This window comes from Anthonomus grandis, chromosome 9 (assembly GCF_022605725.1).
Source record: "Anthonomus grandis grandis chromosome 9, icAntGran1.3, whole genome shotgun sequence".
Classification (NCBI taxonomy): domain Eukaryota; kingdom Metazoa; phylum Arthropoda; class Insecta; order Coleoptera; family Curculionidae; genus Anthonomus; species Anthonomus grandis.
In genome coordinates this window covers 14,765,158-14,790,138 of record NC_065554.1, presented here as the reverse complement: position 1 = coordinate 14,790,138, position 24,981 = coordinate 14,765,158, and the positions used below count along the sequence as shown (strand labels likewise).

General features: G+C 32.0%; 1 protein-coding gene across 2 annotated transcripts in view; it reads left to right on the top strand.

Moving 5' to 3' along the window:
- LOC126740089 (histone-lysine N-methyltransferase eggless-like) overlaps nt 1-24,981 on the top strand; it is a 42,130-nt gene that overhangs the window by 9,305 nt on the left and 7,844 nt on the right. Inside the window, exons 11-21 of one of the 2 annotated variants that reach the window (XM_050445962.1) lie at nt 5,807-5,963; nt 6,020-6,216; nt 10,492-10,673; nt 10,753-10,965; nt 13,240-13,467; nt 17,151-17,277; nt 17,440-17,594; nt 17,697-17,839; nt 20,932-21,109; nt 21,169-21,341; nt 21,420-21,518. In XM_050445962.1, coding sequence (XP_050301919.1) covers nt 5,807-5,963; nt 6,020-6,216; nt 10,492-10,673; nt 10,753-10,965; nt 13,240-13,467; nt 17,151-17,277; nt 17,440-17,594; nt 17,697-17,839; nt 20,932-21,109; nt 21,169-21,341; nt 21,420-21,518 — 1,852 coding nt within the window. The remainder of the gene's footprint in view (nt 1-5,806; nt 5,964-6,019; nt 6,217-10,491; nt 10,674-10,752; nt 10,966-13,239; nt 13,468-17,150; nt 17,278-17,439; nt 17,595-17,696; nt 17,840-20,931; nt 21,110-21,168; nt 21,342-21,419; nt 21,519-24,981) is intronic. The other variant, XM_050445964.1, reaches the window with a different exon arrangement.

Below are 24,981 nucleotides of genomic sequence, written 5' to 3'. Positions count from 1 at the left end.
TTTTAATTTTTTTTTGCGTCAAGTTAAAGTTACCTTTCATAACTTTTTTTGCTACTTGTATTAACTTTTTGAGCTTAAAACGAATTATTTCGGTATTATTTGTACTTGATATTGATTTTTTTAGATACAGGATACATTACAGACTAAATACAAATGTAAAAAAAACGTGAAAAATATGCTGAAAAAATTTAAAGATGTCAAAAGGCATAATTTTTTGAAAATCCTGAAAATAACACAAAATTAATGATATAAAAAAACCCGAGACTTTTAGAACACAAGTTTTTTAAGAAAATATCTTCTATCTGAGCCTATCTACATGCCCACCAAGTTTGGCTAACCCTCCGCCAAACACCCTGTATAGTGTTTATTGGTCTAGGGATTAAATTATTTAAATAAAGCTTCAATTAATGTTGATGTATATATTTTAAAATCAGAATAAGAACATCTTTCCTATTGGCCAAAAATATACAAGTTGTTTCAATAAAAAAAAAACTAAACTTGCCATTGTATTTTTGATTTTACGATGCAGATTTCTTTTTTTGACAGATTAAGAGAGAAGTTAATTGTTATGGTAACCCTGAAGAAATATAGGAGCAAATTTAAAAAGTAACCCAGTATATATCGGGTGTCCCAAAATGCATTTAAGAGCATAGAACTTTTCGCCATTTTTCAAGATAGCAAAAAATGTCAAAATGCATTTTTTATGGAAGACAATGCTCTTTTCAACACTACCCCTAACTAATTCATCCTCGAGAAACCACCCCTAACTTTTTTTTTAATGGCAACTCCATTTTTTTTTTAATAGCATTTTTAGTACAATGGAAAAATACATTGAATACGATTCAATTATTAATATCAATAGTGCTCTACCTCTTACGCCAACTAATATTATTTTCATATTAAATTTTAAAACCCAGCGTTAGATTTTCTTAATTTACTGTAAACTGCTGACAAACTAGGACAATTCTGTGGTAGAATATATCTAGGTCGTCTTTATTTCTGTATATTGGCCTCAAAACAGACCAACAAGATGCAGCGGCCCCAGTGGCATATTTTTGTGATTTATTAATGAAATTATTGTTTTCTGCTGATTTATTTATAAATCAATAAATAAGAGTTTCCTTCAATTTCTTTAATGAAAAAAATACTTTTTTTTCCAAAATATTCAGAATTAAACATCTTTTCTTTAAATGGGGGTGCCATTTGAAAAAAAGTTAGGGGTGGTTCCTCGGGGATGTTCTATGCTCTTAAAAGCCTTTTGGAACACCCGGTATATGTCTTTAAGAATATAAAGATTGTGGGTACAATTACAACCTAATTAAAGTTAATGGTGCCAAATTATTTTACTGTACTAACCAAAATATAACTAAATAATATCTAAAGCAAATAAATCAATTAAATTACACACAAATGTCAGAAAAAACTAAAATAGAATACTAGAATTATATTTACATGTTAAAATAAATAGTACTAGTTTAGTGGAATTTAATGTGCCGCAGAGAACAGTACTGGGCGTGGTGCTTTTAATGATCTATATAAATGGTTTGTTTGAATTTTTAAAATCAACTGAGAGCAATGTAGTGTTCTTTGCGGATGATACTGTGCCAGGAAATACCTAGATAGAAACCGCATTTAAAGCAGAATATGCTTTTAAAAAAATAAGGAGCTGGTACCATTAACATTATCTAAGTTTAAAACAAGGTAAATCAGTTTTTGTAAAAATTTCCGGTACTCAAGCCTCTGCGGCAACAAAAAATATTTAAATTTTATCAACCATTCATGAAGTTTATTTGCTCTTGTATAGTCTATAATTAGTTATTGCATCATAGTTTGGGATGCATCTTGTTGGTCCGTTTTGAGGTCAATGTACAAAAATAAAGACGACCTAGATATATTCTACCACAGAATTGTCCTAGTTTGTCACCAGTTCACAGTAAATTAATAAAATCACTGTTTAATTTAAAAGACTCTATAGTACCTACATTTTTGCAATTTCGATGACCGATATGGTTATTCTATTGTAACTGTGGATAAAAAATTAAACCAAGATTTAATTAAAATGTCTTAATGCAAACCAACTGATTTCCTAATGGTATACTTTCTGTTGTTAAATTTAAAGCACATGAAATTGGATTTATATACATTAAGTCTTCGTATCATTTAAGTATCGTACTTACACAACTTTCATCTATTCGTATTTTTCTGATGTCAATATTTTCAAGCAGCACTTTTTTCCTTTTCATTTAGATATTTGAAAATAAAAATCTGTAAAGGCACACAATCCAGTTTCAATGGACTCGACAGCGTACAATTTGCAAAGACCTCGCAGTTATTGCAAGAAAATTTTGGCTGTCTCTGTAACAGAAAGTCTTGGTAGATTCACCGTATAACACATCTCTACCACAACAACATCTTCACTAAAATGTAACTTTTCTGGCTTTTAAGGTCACAAAATCTTAATATACTAAATATACTATATCTAAGGCGTTACAAACCTTCTTGCCACATTATTATTTCTAATTATTGTTGTATGAGTTTTAATTTTGAAAATTACCCCTCCCACTAACAACATAAGAATCAGCAGTATTCGTGATGCAATCGCTATGTTTGTAAAATTAGTATTTAATCAATAGTTCTTTATTTATGACTAGGATTTGCAATGCAAATAATCGAATCTTTAAATCAGTAAGAGCACCCAGCTCAGCGTCAAAACATATAAAGAAAATGTTTACTTTAAAATATTTCTCTGACTAATTAAAGGTTCCTCGTTTATCTTCATAACCGTAATGATAGGCGAGATGTTCGTCACTTCAAAACTTTAAAATTGTGGATTTAATGTTCCTTGCCTTCCCAATAGTATAATTTTTTAAATACTATATTAGCAACCTGTTCTATTATGATCACAAACTATATTGTGTAGCGATGTCAAGGCAAACATTTTGTATTTTGCTCTTAAGCACAGACCAGCGTTTTGTACTACTTGACAAAAAATTTAATGTTTCTTGAATTGTAGTCCAGAATTTAAAATAAAGTCAAGTGCTTCAAATGAAACCTCACATGCATTATTTAATACTAAGTTAAGGCTGTATGTGCTCTACAAGGGACAAAAAAAATGGTTAATCTCAATTAGTTCTTTTCATGAGCTGTTGTATTTTCCCTTCATAGTTCATATTTGCACTGTAATATTATCCTTGGCCCCGAATTATTAAAATTCCTAATAATTTTTCATTACTAAAATCAAAGATAAGTGAAAAAATCTGTTTTAATTGATTTGTGTAATAGTGCCTTGTATTATCTGATAGCCAGCACCCTGATCCTGATCACTTAGCCTACACACGATGCGATACTCGTATAATCAGGCAGGTCGCGCTCATCACCACAGCTGGAATTCCTATTTAATGTATTCATAATACCGAAAATTTCATGTTCATTTATAAGTGATAAAAATTTCAAATTTGTAACTGTAGGTGAGCGTAAAGATGTTGCAGCCATTTTAATTTTTATGTTTTATTATCTTCAATTTTAAAGAGAAAGTACTGAATTGAGTTTTGTGAGCTTTTATCAAAAATGTTTCCTATTTTGTTGATAGATTCCCACATTTTGTTGTTATTTTCGTGATCTTGAGTCATAATAATTCAATTTACTTAAGCGTCCACAGTAGTCTGTAACGGGGTTTTGTCTGGGATAAAGAAACCAAAAGATAAATAGGGAAATTGCACTTTATTTGGTCAATGGAGATTTGTATTTTAAAACATTAATTAATAAATACAAAGTAAATAAATAACTATCCAAGAATTAAGACAGTCGCATCCTTATCCTAAAAATTAAAAGTACTGACCAGTAAGTCAAAGGCGCCACACATCTTTTAGTACACGGAGTTAAATGCAATAATAATCGTAGAAATAATATCAATAATAATAAAATATAATAAAATTGTTTGAGAGTTCGAGTTTGAGTTCGTCATGAATTTCTCCAGAATAAAGAAAGTATTTAAGGTACAGTTCGTTCTCTTACAATTCTTTAAAACGATTTTACAATTCAGCATTAGTGAATTTTTTACCCTGCCTTCTTTTAATTGTATCACGTTCTTTAATAGAGTTAAGTAATCCCTTTGTAAAACAAGAATCAAGACGTCTTTTTCTGAAACTATTTAACTGTTTATCGTGGATTTTTTAATAAAAACTTAAACGATAAAAAAACATGGCACGATGAATCGATCTCTCTTCAATAATGTCAATATACTATCATAATCTATGATAGTATATTGGTTTTCATTATTGTTCATGGTGAATCTATACAGATATGATCATTCTAACTTCGCCTATAGGAATTATATATCGCGGTAGGTCTGGCAACGTTGTGACAACATACTCGAAGCAGCGGACCCCGCCGAAGCCCGAAACCGAAATCTTTCAGTATTCTTATTTCTTAAGGCGTTCAAGCGGGAATGCACTGCTCTGTAGCAAATTAAAAAAAAATTGTTTCGTTTGAGTCTTTGCTGCTGCCTGTCCTAACAGCAAAAAATAAACTAAAAACCGACTGCAATATTGTTGTAAACATAAATTAACTAAATATTGGACAAGAAATAAAAACATTAATTCAAAACAAAGCAAAAAATTAAGTTAATTTAATAGGAGGAAGAACTTCATCCCTCAAAAGATTAAGGTATTTGTTGGCATTAATGTTTCCATCGATAAAAAGAGGGCCTATAATTGAATCACCTAAAATGCCAGCCCATACATTAATCTTTTGAGGGTATTGTGTACGTGTTGGTATGCTTATGTGTTTATTTTCCCTCGAATAACCCACTGTAATGGACGGATTATGTTTACCACAAATAGAGAAAGAGGACTCATCTGAAAACAAAATGTTACTAATAAACCTTTCGTCCCGATTTGCCCTTTCCAGTACTTCATGGCAAAATTCCACCCGTCTCTCATGGTCCTGTGGGAAAATTTCTTGGGTTTTTTGCAACTTATGGCGCTTGTACTTATTTTTTTTTAACGTTCTTTTAACCCTTAAAGGCTCAATACCCGTTTCTTTGGCAATGGTTGTACTATTGCAACGAAAGTTCATTTCAACAACAGCACAAACATTAACCTCTCGAAGCTCGCTTTCTTCGCCTAGCGGTCTAACAACGGGTGGTTGCTCATTTGCGTAGCATTTCCTGCAATTTTGCAAGCACTCAAAAGTCTCAAACCTATGGATAATTGCAAAAATTGTGCTGCGTACGGGCATGGGCCAATTTTCGAACGTGAATGCAATTCTGCAAACTTTCAAATGCAATCTCAGATTGGCGGTACAGTGTGGTGGGGATAAGAATTGTCTCGTTTTTCGATGCACGAGCGGAGAGCCGTGCGGCAGAAATATCAGTGTTGCCAAACGTATTAATTTGGAAACGGCATGTATTGTGCTCTCTGTCTGTCTCATGCGGACTCCATATGTCCTCTCTCGCTTACGCTCATAGACATTTCCTATAGGCGAGGTTTGAATGATTATATCTGTATATGTCCACCATAAACACACATAACTATTTATTTTTAAGTTATTAAATACATGGTCTGTACAGGAAACCGGAAGAGCCATTATTTAATCTTATTGCTTGATTTATTACCAAGGTAAAACGATATTCACTTATGACATTAAAATAAATTTCTCTTTTTTTATTGTATATACTTGGAGATTCAAAGAATTCGAAAAAAACATAACCCGATTTGAAGGCAAAACTAAAGCAAAGATCTAAAATGTAAACAAATAAAATATTGCTATGTAATTATTTTTACTAATATATTAATTTTTTTTTCAGCCTATATAAATCCTTGCAGATCACGCCTAACTGTAGGAACTAGAGTTCTTTCAGTGTTTAAGGAAACTAATCGAATTCCGGGTACAAAAATTGCCAGGTCTGATCCCTATTATGCTGGAATTGTAGGAGAAAATCCAGTAGAGTCTAATTTTTACAGGTAAAAAATTCTTAAGTTTCAATGCTATAAAGAAATATTTTCTTTTTCGCTTGCAGATATTTGATATTTTTTGATATTGGATATGCTCAGTACGTAAATCATCATGGAATCAATTTAGTGTTTGAAGCTGATGCGCAGGTGTGGAAGGATATGCCAGAAGATTCTAGGCCCTTTATACAAAAATATTTGGAAAGCCAGGACAGGCCTATGGTTAAGTTGATTCCTGGTCAAACTGTTAGAGTGGAATATAATGGTAATTATTATTTTTATTTATTAATGTTAATTTATGCACGTCGATTAAATATCTCAGAATTAACATTTTTCGGTGGGATAGATAAGATGGTATCTAAAGTGCCATTTTTTATTTTTAAGTGTTAATTTAAACACAAAAGTTTAAATGCGAAATTTTGTGGGTTTAGGTGAAAATAGTTAGTTACTTAACAAATGTATAAAATGATTTTTTATTTATAAATGAGAATTTTGGTAATTTTTTACAGCTCCCGTGAATAAAAAAGGGGATTTTACACACGAGTAATATACAAAATTATTTCTACGTCCAAAAATACTAAATTACTTTATACATTAATGAGTAAAATATATTAACTTTACACACAAATGCACACAAAAATATGAGTTAAATGTCAACATATTTTTTTCTCAAAAGAAATTTTTCTAAATTTACGCCGAATAGGGCCTTTTATTATACTACTTAAGAAAGAAAGCTCTTTAAAAATACCGCTTCCTTATGCATTTGTGAATATTTTAATTTGATTGATATTGAAAAGATATTACTATAATACTATAAAGATAATACTATATAGTGATATATTTAAATAATACTATTAATATGTTTTATATTTAAGAAATAAAAACATTCTAAACACAGGATTAAAGTTCATTCAATAGAGTAGCAAACTATTTTTTAAGTTTAATAGCTATTTATATATACACACCCCATAAAAATTATCGCATTACTAATATTTTAAGATATTTTTAATATTTTTTGGGACAATCTGTATATGTATCAACTTAAAAGATATTTCTGGTTTCTTATTATGGACAAAAAATGATCGGAATTTCTTACATATTTTTTTTGAAGCAAAAATGCTCGCGTAGATTATTCCTGTGTTGGCGAATGCATTGAGATCGAAAACGTTCTAAGCAAATAGTGTTATTCTAAAGTAAAAATTTAAATTTATTGTTAATAATGGATGTGCCTGAACGTTTAACAAGACATGTGACTAATGAAGAAGCCGCTAGAATCATTACGCGTATAGAAGATGGCCGCAGTCAAAGATACGTCGCTCGGATAATGGGAGTTCAACAAAGCACCATATCCAGAGTTGTTAATCGCTACCAAGAAACAGGACAATTATCCAAACGACCCGGACAAGGCCGCAGAAGGGTAACTTCGGCAATAGATGATCGTTACTTAAGGTTAACGGCTTTAAGAATTAGGCATACCACCTCTAGAAGACTGCAAACAGATCTGTTGGCTGCTCGTAATGTCCGAATAAGCCTACAGACAGTTCGAAATAGGCTGAGAGAAGCAGGTTTATGAGCCAGAGTGCCAGCTAGAGGTCCACGTCTTACCAGAGAACATCGAGTAGCAAGATTGCAATTTGCTAGAGAATACGCAAATTGGAATATTCAAGATTGGTCCAATATTTTATTCACGGATGAATCAAGATTTTGTCCGTATTCATCAGATAGGCGTGTACCAGTATATAGGCGACGTGGTGAACGGCACGATCAGGTTAATTTTTGTCAAACTGAAAGCTTTGGTGGTGGGTCTATCGATGGTTTGGGGAGGAATTTCTTTTGAGGGTCGCACGGAGCTAGTACAAGTGAATGATGGAAGACTAAATGCTGATAGGTACATAACCGATATCCTAGAGCCCCATGTAGTGCCCTATATGCCATATATCGGTGATAATTGTGTGCTAATGCATGAGATGCTCGTCCACACACGGCTAGAGTTGTTCGGCAATACTTAGAAGAGGTCGAGATACCCACCCTAAACTGGCCTGCACGTAGCCCGGACCTTAATCCGATAGAACATGTCTGGGACCATCTAGGATGGTAAATTCAAACACTAGATGATCTTCAAAATGTTCTTTTTGACTTCTGGGCAAACGTGCCGCAAGAATACCTCCAGAACCTGTTTAGAAGCCTTCGAAGACGAATGGAAGCTATACTCTATTTCAGAAGTGTATAGAGCAATAAACTGGGGAATTCCGTTCTGTTTGGCTACATTTCGTGGTAGTTCATAGGCGCAGGTACTTATAATATTTATGAATTTAATTTTCACGGATTAAATGCCTTTATTTTGAAAGAGATTAAATACTAAATAAATACTTTTAATCCTTTTGTATAGGTACCTATCTTTTAACGCTTTGTAACATGCAAAAATGGGGTCAGGTAATATATACAGACTATAAATACTTTTAAATCATATTTTAAACGTTAGTAGTCACTGCTACGCTGTAGTGTAATCACAATATTATTATCCCAATATTTAAAAAATGGAGGTATTCAGTCCAACGAAAAGATGTACTAAAAATTCTCCACTATCGCTGAGTGAAAAAGTTATTATTTTAAATGTACATGATTGCATAAAACACGATTACCCTAGTTTTACTGTGCAAGAAATTGTTGAAAAATGTTCTCGAATGAGTGGAATTGGAAAGTCCACCATTTTCAAATTGTTGCGGGAAAGAAAAGTAGCAGGTCAAGTGGAATCTCCCAAGCAAAAGCCAGGACGACCTACAAAAGTCCTTGATGAAAATGCTAAATGTATAATTCGAAGAAAAGTTCACTCTTTTTATTTTAAAAAGGAAATACCCACCCTAGACAAAATTTTAATGGAGCTTGGCCGAGATGACAGTATTCCGTTGATAAGTAGAAAACTTTTATGGAAAACTTTAAAAAATATGGATTTTGCCTGGGAAAAGCATAACCGCAAAGCACTTTTACTGGGAGCGACGAAATTGTTTGTTGGAGACAACAATACTTGAGAAGTATCAAGCAGTACCGCAGGGAGCAAAAGAAAGTTTTTTATCTTGATGAGACGTGGATTAACGAAGGTTATATAGTCCAAAAAATGTGGCAAGACAAAAATATAACCAGTGCTCGCCAAGCTTTCATAGAAGGCCTGTCTACGGGTATTAAAGTACCTTCGGGAAAAGGAAAAAGACTTATAATCACACATATTGGAAGCGAAGAGGGATTTTTAAAAGAAGGTCTGCTAACCTTTGAGTCGAATCGCACAGGAGATTACCATGAAGACATGAACTCAGACGTTTTCGAGGACTATTTTGGTGAAATGATAAAATTTCTTCCGGCTAATTCGGTGGTGGTTATGGATAACGCAAGCTATCATTCACGGCGAATAGAGAAGACGCCAACTTCAAGTTGGAGAAAGCAAGAAATTATCGATTGGCTGACTGCAAAAGGTATTGCGTTTGAAGCAAATTTGATAAAAAAAGAACTGCTGGCAATAGCAAACTTACACAAAACTCGTTTCATGAAATAAGCCGTGGAAGATATAGCCGAAAAATATAATATAACTGTACTGCGCTTACCGCCATATCATTGCGAACTAAATCCTATAGAACTGATATGGGCGCAGGTAAAAGGATTTGTAGCAAGACAAAACACGACTTTTAAAATGAAAGATGTTAAGCTACTGTTTGATCAAGCCATTACGGAAGCGACACCAGAGAATTGGCGAAAAGCAGTCCAGCATGTAATTAAGCAAGAGGACAAAATGTGGGATCTTGACAACCTCATCGATCAGACAGTCGATCCTTTAATTATAATGTCAAGAGGTGATGACAGTTCGTCAGATGACGAAGAAGACTACAATCTATTATAATTTAAAATTGTTATACACTGTTCAAAAAGTGCCAGATCCAAAAGTGACATTTTCAACTGTTTTACTCTACATATTATGTTCAATAAATTTGTGAAAAAAATATATTATTCCATTTAAACAAAAGTAACTTTCTAAAATAAAATAGCATTTAAGTACATTAATTATAAGGTAAAAAACAAGTCCCAGTTGCACGCCTTTGGCGAACCGTTTTCAATGTTTATCAGTGGGTAACAATGGGCAAAACTCATAAATTGACCCAAAACCGGGTGGCACTACCTGCAATCAACGAAAAGAAAGAATTTTACATTGAAACTAATACCCAACTAAGGTAGTGGCATAAAATATTGGTGGATCACCAGGTACCACTTTTGCATACCTAATGAGGTTTTATTGCTCTACACACTTCTGAAATAGAGTATATAATTAGAGCCAGGGGCGGTAACACACGCTATTAGAAATTCATTGGCTTAAATAAAGTTAATTTTTTTTGTTTGTCCCGCATTTAAAAAACGTGACCCTCTTGAATTTTTTAGCCCTCGTAACAAAAGAAAGGTTGGTTTATAAACTGATTTTGCCTTTATCTTTTTGTAAATTTGTTTCGTAATGGATTTTAACAGCGGAAGTAAAAAATACATATTTTTGTTTTTTTAGGCAAATGGTGGCTGTGCACGATAAAACACGTCGATTGTTCCCTAGTGAAGGTTTATTTCGACCAAATAAACAGGTGGGAATGGATTTATCGTGGCTCGACCAGATTAAGTCCTATGTACAGGGAGGAATTGGCTGCTTCTACTAGACACACTGGCATACGAACTCCTAGAAAACTTGGACCTGTAAGCTCTTACACCGGTTTTAATTTTATAGAACCTTGTTTTAAATGTCTGTTATAATACATTTTGTAATAAATTTTAGAACGAATCTGCTGCGGTAGTTCAATATAGTCGAAACGAGGAATTTGTTCAGTCTTCTCAAAAAGAAAATACACCGCCTAGTGAAACTAGAGCTGTCGCGCGTAAGAGTACTACCAAACCTAATAGCGTTAACCAACCCGCACCGAAAGCGGTGCGATTTTTACCTCCTATTCAGCCGACCTCGAACGCTTCAGGACCTACGAGTAAGATTATGGTAAGTTTTAAATTTTTTTTTTGTTCAAATTCAATACTACTTTTACAATTTTTATTACTAATTAGGACGACAAAGCTATAAGAGAAACTTAGCTTTTACTGGGGAATCATTCTGCCGTTTAAGTTTAATTTAGAAATATATTATTTACTAAATAAGTAAGTCGCTTATTCATATTCATCATAATCCTTTCGATGTTTTATAGCTTTACGATAGTATATTATACTAAAAACCAACCTCAAAAATATGTTTTATCATCCTCATTTTTAGATGTCACTTCTCCACTGTTTTGAATATTTTCCCAATAATTAAGTTTGTATTAGTTATTTCATTACAAGAAATTATATAGATAAATAAATAAATAATGTCTTTATTAAGAATAATAACACTATTAAATTATTAAATCTTAAAGGGCGAATTCTAGCTTGTTTAGTCACTAAACCCTACTCTTAAATTTACCCTTAAATTATTTATGCATTTATTAAATTGTAATGTGCAATATAAAACTGTTATCTTAGTCCACCCGGAAAAAAAACTAACTATACATTTTGATGATACAATAATACATTTTTTATATTGTAAACTGGATAAATAGGCCTATTTCGAAAGTATATACGCGAACTTTTAACGTCAAATACCACATATCACATTTTACCATTGATATAGACACTATATTTGAGAAGGGCAACATAACTTGTTTTTAACATAATAAGTTTGATTATTAACTTTTATTTTAATATAGATTGACCTAAATTCATGGCAGAACTAAGCTTTTCTCTTATGTTAGTATTGAATTTCGAAATATCCTAACTTTCTAAGTTAGACAAAAGACTTTTAGTGTAATAGCAAATCCATTTGACATTTTTTTGGAGTATTAAGAAGCTTTGACAGTAAAGTTTGTAATTTAATAGCCAACTTAAGGGTTAATATTTATTTTATTGTTCATTTAATTCTTTTATGTACAATAATAATTACATCATACCACTTAGGCATAATATTATTTTGGGTCAATATAATTTATTGTATTTATAAATTTTCCTATCTGTTGTTCCTTAAGAGATTTACTTTCAGATTTGTAGGTCTCGTGCTTTAAGTAATTTCTTGTTTTGTTGTTCATCGGGATTTTCTTAGTCCCCGGGATAAAACAGGTGGCGCTTATATTTTACTGAACTCTAGTTGAACCCATGCCACTATAACAATAAGGCTCCCGTTTAAGAAGATCTTTGAAGCAGTCACCTCTATTAAGTCTCCCTCCTAGCCCTCACTTTCCATATTTTTAGTTTCTCCTCCTTACCCTGTTTTCTTGCACTTAGTTCCTTTTTCTTCCTTCCTCCTTTCTTTATTCTTTTCTTCGTCCTTTTTTTATTTATTTAACAATATATTACGTAAATGAGGAATGCTTTTAGTTTATGATATAAAATTAATATAATAATAGCAACAATTATAAATCACCAACATTACTAAACATCTATATGCATTTAAATTGCAAGTTTTTTTGGCAAAGACTATACAAAAGTTAATAAAATTGTTGTATGCGCTTTTTTTATACCCTATAGAGTTGCCTAAACACCATAGTTTGCAAATAACTAGTATTCTAAATATGATTAATCATCATATTTTGACGAGTACTATAACCCGTTGAAATATCTGCATGAGTGAATTAACACCCTATCTAATGTTTATTGTGGGTAATAAAATATTTTAAATCTGAACCAAAATATTTTATTAATTTTTTTCTATTATTAATTTTATTAACTCCTCACAAATTAAACTATAAAGTAAACTTCTAATCCAAAAATAAAATAAAACTTTTGCATAGAAATAAATCAATAGATCTTTAAATTCTTTTATGTTCTTAAAAATTAAAGTTTTACAACTTTTGTTTGTGGTTTAATATTATTATGCTAATCGAAGAATTTTCTGAGAGAATTTCTCTTAGTATATACAATTCATTTACTACATTTCTCGAATAATCCATTTCATACATTTATCAGTAATAATCCTGAAATTTTTTACTTTATTTTTTTATTTCATTTTCTTAGAAGTTACCATTTTCGAAGTCAATTATCAAAGGTTTACTTTTTAACATTACGTTAACTTTTGCTCTAATTAACTCTAACTTCATTAAGATACAACTTCCTTTTTCAAAGATCGCCTAACCTTCCTATTTTTTTTGTAATTAAAAATGTAGTATATTTCCCATAAAGTAAAAAAGTATAAGTGACCTTTACCTTGGATGTGCCTACGAGTATTGCATACATTTTTTTAATTGTTTAGTATTTTACTCCAAGAGACCAACAAGTAACCCGACAGGAGTATAAACTTCACGAATGTGGCCCAATGTGTAAAACATTTATTACCCACAACTTTACCAAACTGCGAGGACATAATCCGCTCTCGAAACCTTTGTTGTGTGGCTGGGCAAGAATGACTTTAAAGGACCGAGGAAGAAAGGAGATTATTTATAAGGCGCCTTGTGGAAGGATGATTAGAAACATTAGCGAGGTAAGAATTCGTTTCATTATCCATATCGCGTATGCATATATTGCAAACTATGTAAGTATATACAAGTCAAGTGTCTCTTTTATTAGTTGAATGTCGTGTTTAAGTGGTGTCATAAATCGACATGGAAAATATATTTTTTTAAATGATTTCATTATAATATAGATCGTCATCCACTTTTGGTGAAATCTTGTATTGTTATTTGCAGTGATAGATTAATTTAGCCTAAATTTGTTACAAATTCGGCTGGGCTCCAATGATAACTCAGCATACAGTTTAAAGTTCACAATTCAAAGAACTCTTCTATATTAAAACAAAAAATCCTAAAAACAATTATCCGGGTCGCCTTATCTATGTATTGCTTAATTAACAGCTTCCTCTTAAACATCGTAATTTACAGAATTTGTACCAAAATCATGGGATAACAAACAAGTTTTTTAAAACCCGTTTGTCAAACCTTAAAAGTTTGTTGTAAATGTTTGTAAAAGTTTGTTGAGGTAACTTTTACATCAATATATTTCAAAAAATGCATTTACCAATATAAATATGATTGTTATGTAACAGATATGGAAAAAGTTTTAAAAACAGCGTTAAGTTTACATTATTTTAACGATTATTTTTAGATTAAAGCGAAGTGACCTAAATAACATCATAGGAATACCATTCATCAGTTACTTGGTTGGCGTACAACTGTATGTGTGTTGGTACGTTCTTAATGATTTTTATTTTAAAATTCTAGTCGTACCATCAAATTAATGTTTTGTTAAGACCATAGATAAAGTGATCTTTTTTTGCTATGACTATTTTTTTTCTTAAACTGTGGCTAACTATCATGGAACTTTAATGTCGATGGTACAAATATTCAAATTTAGGTATGTAGGCGTATATAATAGTTACGCGTATATAATATAAGAATTTGTAATATTATGTACACACGTAATTTTTTTGACAATTTAGTTATAACAAGTGTATTCTTTTGTCTATAGCCCCACGAAAATTAATTTATTATAAAAATTATTAAAACGGAAAATATTTTAATAAAATAAAATACTATTCTTTTTTGAAAAGTTTAATTAAAAAAAGCAACAACGAAATGAAACTTATTTCTAAACCTAACAAAACAACAAAAAACATTTATGCAGTAATAATAAATTAGGTACCACTAAACTAAAACTACTTTATGCAAGACGCACATTGTTTATTTCCGAAAGTAATGGCACAAAAACATCAATTAATTAATAGTATTGTCGTCTAATTTGGATCTAGTTTTCAAACAAATTAACGCTGAAGAGGATATGCTTCGTTCAGTTGTTGCTTTTGTATATCAGTAATTATTACATTATCATCTTTATCCTTATCCTTTTTACTACCAAAGTTTTTCTTTTTCTTACCCTAACACTTTTTGAATTGGTTTTCCATGCAATAGCGACATTCCTGTTCTTAGGTTTATAGGATATTCCAAATAGTTAAGTATCCCTGAAAAAATTGTCCTGCATTCTTGTATGCGTACTGTAAGGGAGTCAGCTTTTCCTAATAATAATAATAATAATAATAATAATAAAAATAATATGTCTTTATTAAAAAAAAGCAATATTAATCTTACAATATTACTTAATACTACATTGCCAAAGAAGGCGAAGATTAGCTTAAAGCTACTCTTTAACTCTTAATCTTCCTAACATTCACAGTTTAAATGGAGAAAACGAGAAAAAAATACAAAAAAAGAAACAAGTATATATAAAGTATTTATCTTCTAGAACACTAGACTATACTTTTAGATTGATTTAAAAAAAAAAGTTTATAATATTTCCTATACACATTTAACGAAGTATTAAATATTGGTTTATAGGTATTAAAGAACTTAACGGCATTATAAGTAAAAGATCGCTCGAACAGAGCCGTGGAATGGTGCGGCATGGTCAAGATATTGTATCTAATATTTCGAGTGTGAACCTGGTTTCTTGGTATTAACTTTTCAAAAAGATATTCAGGTCTTTGACTAACATAAATAATCGATAGAGAAAAGTAGAAGTGAAGAATTTGAATAGGTAAGGTAGCGTTAACCACCTCGACTGAAATATAGAGTCTGATACATGATCAAACTTTCCGAGGTTAAAAATAAATCTACAGCAAGTATTCTGCACGCGTTGCAGGCGGTAACGATTTATTTGGCCTAAGCAAGGATAATAAACTATAAGGCAGTAATTTAAAATAGATAAAATAATGGCGATGTTTTTTATTATTTTTTCCATCATCAATTGCATTGAGATATCTACTTTATAAAGGTTTATGTCTCGCCGACATAAAGTTTCTACAGTCAACTTTATTGGTTCTAATATTAGAGCTAACTGTTTGATTAGAAAGTCATTTTTATACCAACTATAGCGTGTATTGTAATTTTCTAACAATATACAGGGTGTTTCCTAACTACGGTACGAAACTATACAGGGTGAATCGTTAGGTCGTTTTATGAAAAAAAGTTCCTATGAACGTATGTCGGGAGTTGCTTTGTTTCTGAGATACAGGGCGATGAAGGTTCAAAAAAATAACGGTATTTTAAAAATACTATAACTATCCTTAAACCGATTTGGTTGAAATTTGGTGCAGTTATTTGAAGTTATAAGACGCTTATTTAGCTGTAACTAGATTGAAATTATTAGGTCCAGTGGCGTGTCAGTGGGCACCACATGCTTATTGTTGAGAAAAAAACAAGGCCAATAATTAATTGTTTTGCAGCTTTTTATTTATTTTTGCAATTAAGATTCACCCTGTATAGTTTCGTACCGTAGTTAGGAAACACCCTGCATAACTCTCCAGCAATATAAAAAAGCTGGTCCAACGTGTTCAATTCCAGGTTCTTTTTTGTGATCTTGATTCACATAATTTCATAATATCTTATTTTTCAGAGGTGACTTTCTAAAATGTCTGGTATCAGATTTAATTAATTCCATTTTTGTGATTCCTTTTTTCCCGGGATTAAACTATGATATCCTGGGATTTTTGGACACTTAATTTTGTCCGGGATCTCGAGATTTTCTAGATCGCGATGCCGGTACATTGCAATCCCTAAGCTTCATTCTAAATTTTAAAATTTAAAATTCTCTTTTATTAAACTAAGCTAACCAAGCCGTGGCTAAACTAAATAGCAATATTAGTACATCAGTTGCATTCTTCAGTAGTTGAACGATTATGGTCTAAAGATAAATGTAGCGTGTTTTAATAGGTAAGAGAAAAAATATCAGCAAATTTATTCAAAAAAAAGTTCAATTCTTCAATGTAGATATTGCTGTTATTTTTTTTTTACAGCGACCTAAGATTTAGTCATATCAATTACTGTATTCAAATTCTGTTTGAATTTCTTGTTGTGTCTAGATTTACTTATGATAGAACACGTCCTATTGATTTTAAGTGGTTCGCGACGAATTTAAGTTATACAGAGCTCCTGAGTTTAATTTTTGATATAGCGAGCAGCCCTCCTATAAATCACAATCCTTACGACTGGATATGGCTAAGAGAAAAACACATTTTTCTTCTAGGTTTTCTTTTTTACCTCAATAATTAGGAAACACTTTCTATAGAAAATCTTTTATTAACAAATAAATTAATGCACTTTTTAAATTACTTACCCTATTAAAAACTTTTACTTTGATTTAAATAGAAATATGCATATATATCTTTATTTTTAGATACACTATTATCTTAGAGTGACTGAAAGCGAAATGACAGTGGACTTATTCGATTTTAATCACATGGTTAGGTGCCTGGCAGAATTTAGTGTAGACTGTGTGCCTGATCCAAAAGATTTATCGAAGGGTATGTAGATCAATAATTTGGTGGCTTAGCGAAGACTTTAATTTAAATTAAAAAATCATTTTCTGTTTTTTTTTTTATTTTAAATACTGACACAAGTTAAATAGTTCTCTTTGTGCCACTCCGTATATTAAAGAAATTAAAAAACAAACATTGTATTTTTAGGTGTTGAGCAAGTTCCAATTCCCGTTATTAATGGGTTAAGTACCGAAGCGCTAGATTTCTGGAACTATTCTATAACGCGGATTCCTACAGACGGGGTACTTCTGAACGTTGACGAAGAGTTTCTATGTGGGTGTGACTGTGAAGACGATTGTGTGGTAAGTACGAAAAAGCTACAAGTAATAAATATATTTGCATAAAAAAAGAAAAGAAAATATTTTATTAAACCGACAAAAACCTATAAATCATTTTATTTTTAGGATAAACTAAAATGTGCATGTTGGAAGCTTACTCTGGAAGGAATCAAATTTTTAGCAAAAGATACCGATCCAATTTCTGTTGGTTATATTTATCGAAGGTTGCAGGAGCAAGTAATTACTGGAATTTATGAGTGCAATTCAAGGTAAAAATTTAAAATCAACAAAGATAATGTTTACTAATAAAACGAGCTCTACTTTAAACCATTTATATTGATCCAAGGATCATTTCGGGAAAAAATTTACTCTAAACCTGAATAATTATTATATAAAAAACAAAACTTTTAGCAAATATTTATTACTATTAGAACGATTCATTTCTTTTTCGATATAGGATTAGAGATATGATCACAATTTTCAATGTTCGTCAACATTAAACCGGGCGATAATTTCAATAAACAAGAATATATTAATTAAGTGGCTCGAGAAGATAAATTGTGGGTTGTGTAGTAACTGACGTTATTAGACTTCGGACTTAGTTCTTAGCTTGTAAAGTGGTCGAGGCTCGAGCGCTGACCGACTGTTTCTGAGTTTTTTGGATGCTTCGATTATATCGGACTCTTGAACAGGATTAATTAAGACTGTGTTTTGATTATGCAGTAAAGTATGAGGAACAAAGTTGCTTGCATCTGAATCAATGAAAACGCTCTGGAAGAAATTAGCAAAAGCCTCGACTATTGACTTGGGATCCGAGAACTCATTAGTGCCATCTTTCACCACACCTGGTATTCTGGAGTCGCCCTTCTTCATCTGTATGTATGTCCAAAACTGAGAACTGTCAGCGTGGATATTATTTTGTAATTGACGTAAATAATCATAGTGTTTTAAGAGTTAGTCTAGCATTTCGAAATATTTCATAGTAATAGTTAGTTTTGTGTTTTTTATATTTTTTGTAAGCTAATTCTTTATTTTCAATTAAGCGAATGATCTCAGAAGTGTACCAAGGGGGATATCTTCGTTTCTGATTTATTTTTAATGGTACAGTGGTTTTAAAAACATTATTAATTAAGTTATACAAAATGTCACAGGCTTTGTTAACATCTGTGTATTCAAACAATTGCTTCCAATCGATATTCAAGATTAATTTATATAGAAGAGGAAAATTTGCCTTACGAAAGTTAAATGCCTTAGGAGCAGTTTTGCACAACCCAAAAGGAGACGATTTTTCCATAATTAAATTGTCAATATTGATAAGTAAGGGGGGGTGATAATGATCGACTCTTGATAGGGGTCTGCTTGTTTCAGAGATTTCGCAATCGATATTTGAAATTACCAAGTCCAATGTGCGCCCCATTTTTGACAATGTTTAATTGTTTTAGGTACAGAATATTTAAAAAAGAGTCAAGGAGTGCAGCCTTGTTGTCAAATTCATTTATACCATATAGAGGAACATTAAAGTCGCCCATAATAATAAGTTTTTGATTAAGAATTTCATCATGCATGCATACTGTTTCTATAAACAATAATATAAGGTAGTCGTAGGGTAGAGAAGGCATAATATAAATTACAATAATATTTAAACGACATAGATTATTAATGCTTATTCTACACCATACAATATCGATTAATGGGAATCGCCGAATTAAATCGGCAAAATCAATCTGGATAGTCCTAAGTTCCGATTTAGTTGCTAGCAACACACCCCCACCCCTTCCGACGCTATGAGATTCACAGTCGCGGTCAGCACGACAGACATCATAGTTAGAGGGAAACAATTCAGAGTTAGATATATCGGCCTTTAACGACGTTTCTGTAAGTCCCATAACGTCACAAAACCTGTGGAAACTGAGTTAAAAATGTCGTCACATTTAGTGTTACAACCTCTAGAGTTTTGGTAGTAAAGTACAAGAGTTTTTGAAACATTTAAGCTGGAAGGGGGTGACTTTACTAGTTTAAAGAAATTACTTTAGGAATTCCCTGTATATATTTAATCACAAGATTACGCTCACCATTACCTTCTCTTATTTTCAGTTGTGATTTAACTTCTTTCTTTATAATGTAATAACTTATTTGCTTAGGGGTTTTATCGTAAGAGACAGTTTTTATAATCCTGCGATTCTTGGACCTTTTTGGAACGTTTTATTAGTTTATGTACGATATCTTCGCTTGAAAATGTCAGTCTGATAGGACGAGGTTTGTTGCTACCTGGAGTGTATTTACCCAGGCGATGGGATTGAAAATTATCCATCGGAAACTCCGGGACGATCGACTTAACTATTCCCTTGACATCCTTCATCTCTTGACTTATTCTTTGATCCTTACTGATAGTGGACGACGGCTCTTTTAGATTAAATATAATTAAATTGCGTTTCCGGTTGTTACGCTCATTAATCTCCGAAATAATTTCTTCAAAGTGGGTCGGAGTAATACATTCTTTAGAACCTGCGTTTTCCAAGTTAAGCTCCCTTACTTTGTTTTCCAACTCAGCTATGGATGTTTCCTCTTTTATAATTGACTTTAATTGGAGATATTCTCCAATTTTATTTCGCAACGTGAGCATAAAACTTTTAAGGCCCGAACTTTTTCCTCGTAATGCGGGTATAATCATCGGTAGATAGCCCAGCGCAGGCTGCATGCATGGATTCCTTGCAAGCATCGCATTGTATCGAAGATTCGCGCGCCGCGACCTGGTTACCGCAGACCATTGTGATGGCTTAGGATTCACTCGGTACTGATCGATAATATCATTAAGATAGGTAGCGAGAAAAATTATGCACATCGGCAATACTGCCTAGGACTCGATCGCACAGTACCTTGCCCACAGTATAGTTTACTTGGGTACAAAATTCAAGTAAATGGACATGCGAAATTAAAACAACATACAAATGGAGTAGAATTAGAAGTTTAAGGCTTATTTACCTTTTAATTCTACAGCTGGTAGCTTATTGGCGAAGTGTGCTAAAAATGCCGTTATAATAAAATTTTTATTATATAGACATAAAAATATATTATATTTTTAATTTCTTTCCACCATTCTGTTTTATTTTAACGTATCGTCACAGGCAATTTAAATTCGAAAGCGAGACTCGATAATCCCGAGCACATACAAAAGGTATCGGACACTAATTGAAGATTTGCGATATCGAGAACAGCGATTTCGAAACTTAAATTCGATTGTGTTTATTCGAATAATTATTCCATTCTCAAAAGTATTCAAATGCAGGGTATTCGGTTCTGAAAATGATAAAATTCTTCCAATACTTGTTATATTAACCAGTTTTTTTTTCTATATTTTTAGATGTAAATGTACATCAACGTGTCTGAACCGGGTGGCTCAAAACCCCATGTCTTTAAAACTTCAAGTCTTTAAAACGCCAAACAGGGGTTGGGGTATAAGGTGTCTAAACGACATTCCGCAAGGGACCTTTATTTGTTGCTACGCGGGAACATTGCATACAGAACAAAGAGCGAATGAGGTGCGTGAAAACCTTTTATTTCGTCTTTCGTTGAAAGAAAAACTTACAATTTTTTGTAGGATGGGAAGGAATATGGTGATGAATATTTTGCCGAACTAGATTACATTGAAACTGTCGAGAAATTCAAAGAAGATTATGAAGCGGAAGTGATGGAGGAAGAGGAGTACATGGAAAGAGAAAAGACGCCGCCCATTGATGAACCAAAACATACGAAATCTTCGGGCAAAAAGAGGTATGAAAAATTAACCTTTAAATTATTTCAGGCGCCATAATAAAAAGCGGTTTAGATTAATCAACTGTATTTTTTTAGGAATCCTTATTTGGAGGATAATGATTTTACGCCTTCGGCATCGACTAATTTTAGGATTCATAATTCTTCTTCCTCACCTGGTAACAATGATGGCATAAGGCAAGATTTTTATTTGTTCACTGCTTGTCTTATAACCCTACAAAAGCACTTTTTTGTTAGATATTGATTTCCCTAAGGTATTGTTTTCCCTGCTTGTTAGTCTTGCCGAGTATGTTTTGCTCATCATGGTAGGGAATGCATCTCTCTAAATTTGTCATTAATCATCACACTTATAACATGACTAAGAATAACTTATAACTTAAAATTTTATAGGTACCATAGGGTTCAGCAATTAATTATCGTAATAGTCTAAGAGCCAGCGATACTATAATAGCGATACTTGTTTCTTTTCAGGATTTATTTATTTTTATGCTTTTAAAATGCAATTTCATGTCCGACGCGGCAAAACTTGACCCTTTATCTTTAACTTAAGTACCTATTAGTATTTACGTGTCTCATTATTGAATTAAAGTACATTCCCGAGATTTTCATATATGTATATGAGTTCTAGCTATCAAATAACGATACTGTTATAAAAAAGTTGTTTTTAATGTTCAGAAACAGGAGAATCACATGGTGCTAAATCAGTCGAGTAGAGCGCGTATTCGAGAACTGGGGTGCACTCATTCAGCAGTTGATGTTAAAAAAATTATTTGCATGGCTTTAAATATTGATTTCAATTTTGCTTTTTTCATTTTTGATAATGCACAATAAAAACTTCTGCATTATCTATTTGCCCGCAACTAGTAATTTGCTTCATTTGTAACATGATAATTAACTTTAGTTTTTAATAAAAAGAGCAATTGGATTTTTAAACGATGTATATTTTTTGTGTTTATAATTGCATACTTAATTCTAGAGTATAATAAAATACATAAAAATACAATTATAAAACAAAAAATATTACACAACATAAATTCTTTTTAACTTTGAATTTTGCAAAATTGTTTGGTTGGAGTTTTTCTTCTTATGTCCTTTACTTCTTAAATCAAAGGAGAACAACACAAAGTCTCGGTCTCAAAAAAAAATCCTTTAATTTGTTAGAGTGGTGACACGTGTTTCGCTCCTAAGAGCATCATCAGACCTAAAAATAATGTAAACAAAACCAAATAAAATTACAAAAAGACCTTGAAGTTAAACAAAAAAATATACCTCAAGAAGGTTAAAAACACGCCCGACTGGGTCAAATATACACACACACTGAACGGTAAAATATAAGTTTAAAAAACTGACGTCACAAATATATAAAAAATAATAACATAGAACTTGAATACAAGAAAATAATAAAAAAGTAAAAAGGAACTATGGAGATTTGAACTTACAACCTTACAGCAAGACTGTTACCGTTTGCTGCGTTGACCGCTAGGCCACACCGTTCATGCGATAGCTTGAAAAGAAAGGAGGGGACTACAAGATGTTATTAAAAATGAGTCCCGGCTCAAAATTGAACACGTCGTTAACGCAAGTTAAAACTGGACTCTTCGCTCTTGTAATATCTAGCTTCTCTAGAAGATCCAGCTTTTTGCCCTTCTGGCAGTCATGAACCACTGCCACATTATTGAGGTAGGAAAAATTATGATCTGTTGACAATAAATGATTGGCAAACGCTGACTTGGTCTCGACAATATCGGTGGCTTTAAACTTGTTCACCAGACCTAGATGTTCTTGTACCCTTGTTGAAATTTTCCTCCCGGACTGTCCCGCATAAATCGTAGGGCAATCGGCACAATGCAAACTATAAACTCCCCATTTCGAAAGCGGATCTGACTTATCCAATGGTTTAACCAGATTTCGCTTTACGGAATTAGAAGTCTTAAAAGCGATTGAGATGTTAAAAGGTTTAAAGAATTTCGCCACCCCCTGGGAAATACTTCCAAAGTAAGTTAAACATCTAAAATTTTAATTATTACGTTCCCTTTCCTCCTGATGTACAATGTGGTACGAAAGTTTGTACTTATTAAAAAACTTAAAATATAGTTTTTTGAAACTTGATAGAGGGAAGTTATTGTTGAATGCAATAGATTGTATTATATTGGACTCTTTTTTAAAGGCTACATTGGAGAGAGGTAAATTAAATAATCTATAGAAGAATGAGTTAAGAGCAGCAAACTTTGTTGGCCAGCAGAAAGGGAATTAAATTGGATAATATTATCTGTAGCGGATGGTTTTCTGTACACTTCAAAAGTTATTCCATTGTTGTATCTAGTCAGAAGTAAATCCAAAAATGGTAAAGTCTTAACTTCTTTTTCCAAAGTAAAAATTATGTTACTATGAAGAGAATTTACGAAATTCAAAAATCCCGCCAAATCATCGTCGTTTCTCCAGACTAGAAAAATGTCATCGACATACCTTTTGTATGTAATTATAAATTTAAAAAATTTACTAACCATAATTTGATTTTCTAAATATCTCATAAATACTTCGCTTAAGAAAGGTGAAAGGCATGAGCCCCTAGCGATTCCTGCTGATTGCTTAAAAAATTTTGTCCAAAACCAGCGATAAGAGACATACGAGGTTGTCTATAACTAACTTAGGGAGGTTGGTGGTATTAAGCAATTCTTCAACTAACGTTACACATTCTGAGGCGGGTATGCTGGGAGATTTTTTACGTCCAGGGAAATCAAAATAGCATTATCGGGTATATTAATATTTTTTACAAAATTTGCAAATTCTATTGAATTTTTGATTGAAAATTCATTTTGAAATCCTGTTATTGTCCTGAGAGTAGTGTTAAGTCTATAGCAGGGCGAACTGACGAGAGAAACCACTGGTCTCATTTACTTCTTAGTTGATTATTTGCAAATTTTAGGAATATAGTAAATCCTTTTTCTTTATAAAGGCAAGTGTTTGGGAGAAAAGCTTAGGCAAGGGTATGAAAATTATCTATTTGAACACTTTTTGCATATGCCTGCACTATCTTGCAAACAAAATTCATAATTTTTTCTAATTTGTCATAATATTAGAAAAGTTGTTTAAGGTACTTGTAATGCTTCAAACCGCCCTTTGCGACTACCTTCGTAGATTTTTTCCACAAGAAATTGTATTTTTATCGTGAATATCGCTTGTACAAAATTCAATTATATTAAAAATTGTATGTTTAAAAATACACATAAAAACTATCTAAGTCATACAGTGAACTGCCTTCTTCAAAATGTAAATTTTGTTAATCTGAATTTTTAAAATTGGTTTACTTTTGTTGCTGCCTCCATTTATATCCTCTCAACATATTAGTATTCTCTCAACAATTAATATTAATTAGTTACCCTTTTAACAATATGCTCTGTTAAACGGAATGTGAGTGGGATTTCTAGCATTTCCACAAGCATTGCTAATTTGTCCAAAATATCTTTTGAGGTAATCTTGATTTAAAAACATTAAACCTTTTTTTGCATCATTTTAAGCCAATACTAAATCTTAAGGTTTTACCAAGAAATAGAAAATAAAGTAATCACATCATTTTCTATTTCTTTGCTTGTTTTTTATCATTAATTTTTCTAAACTTTAACTTTTAAAGTTATAAGTT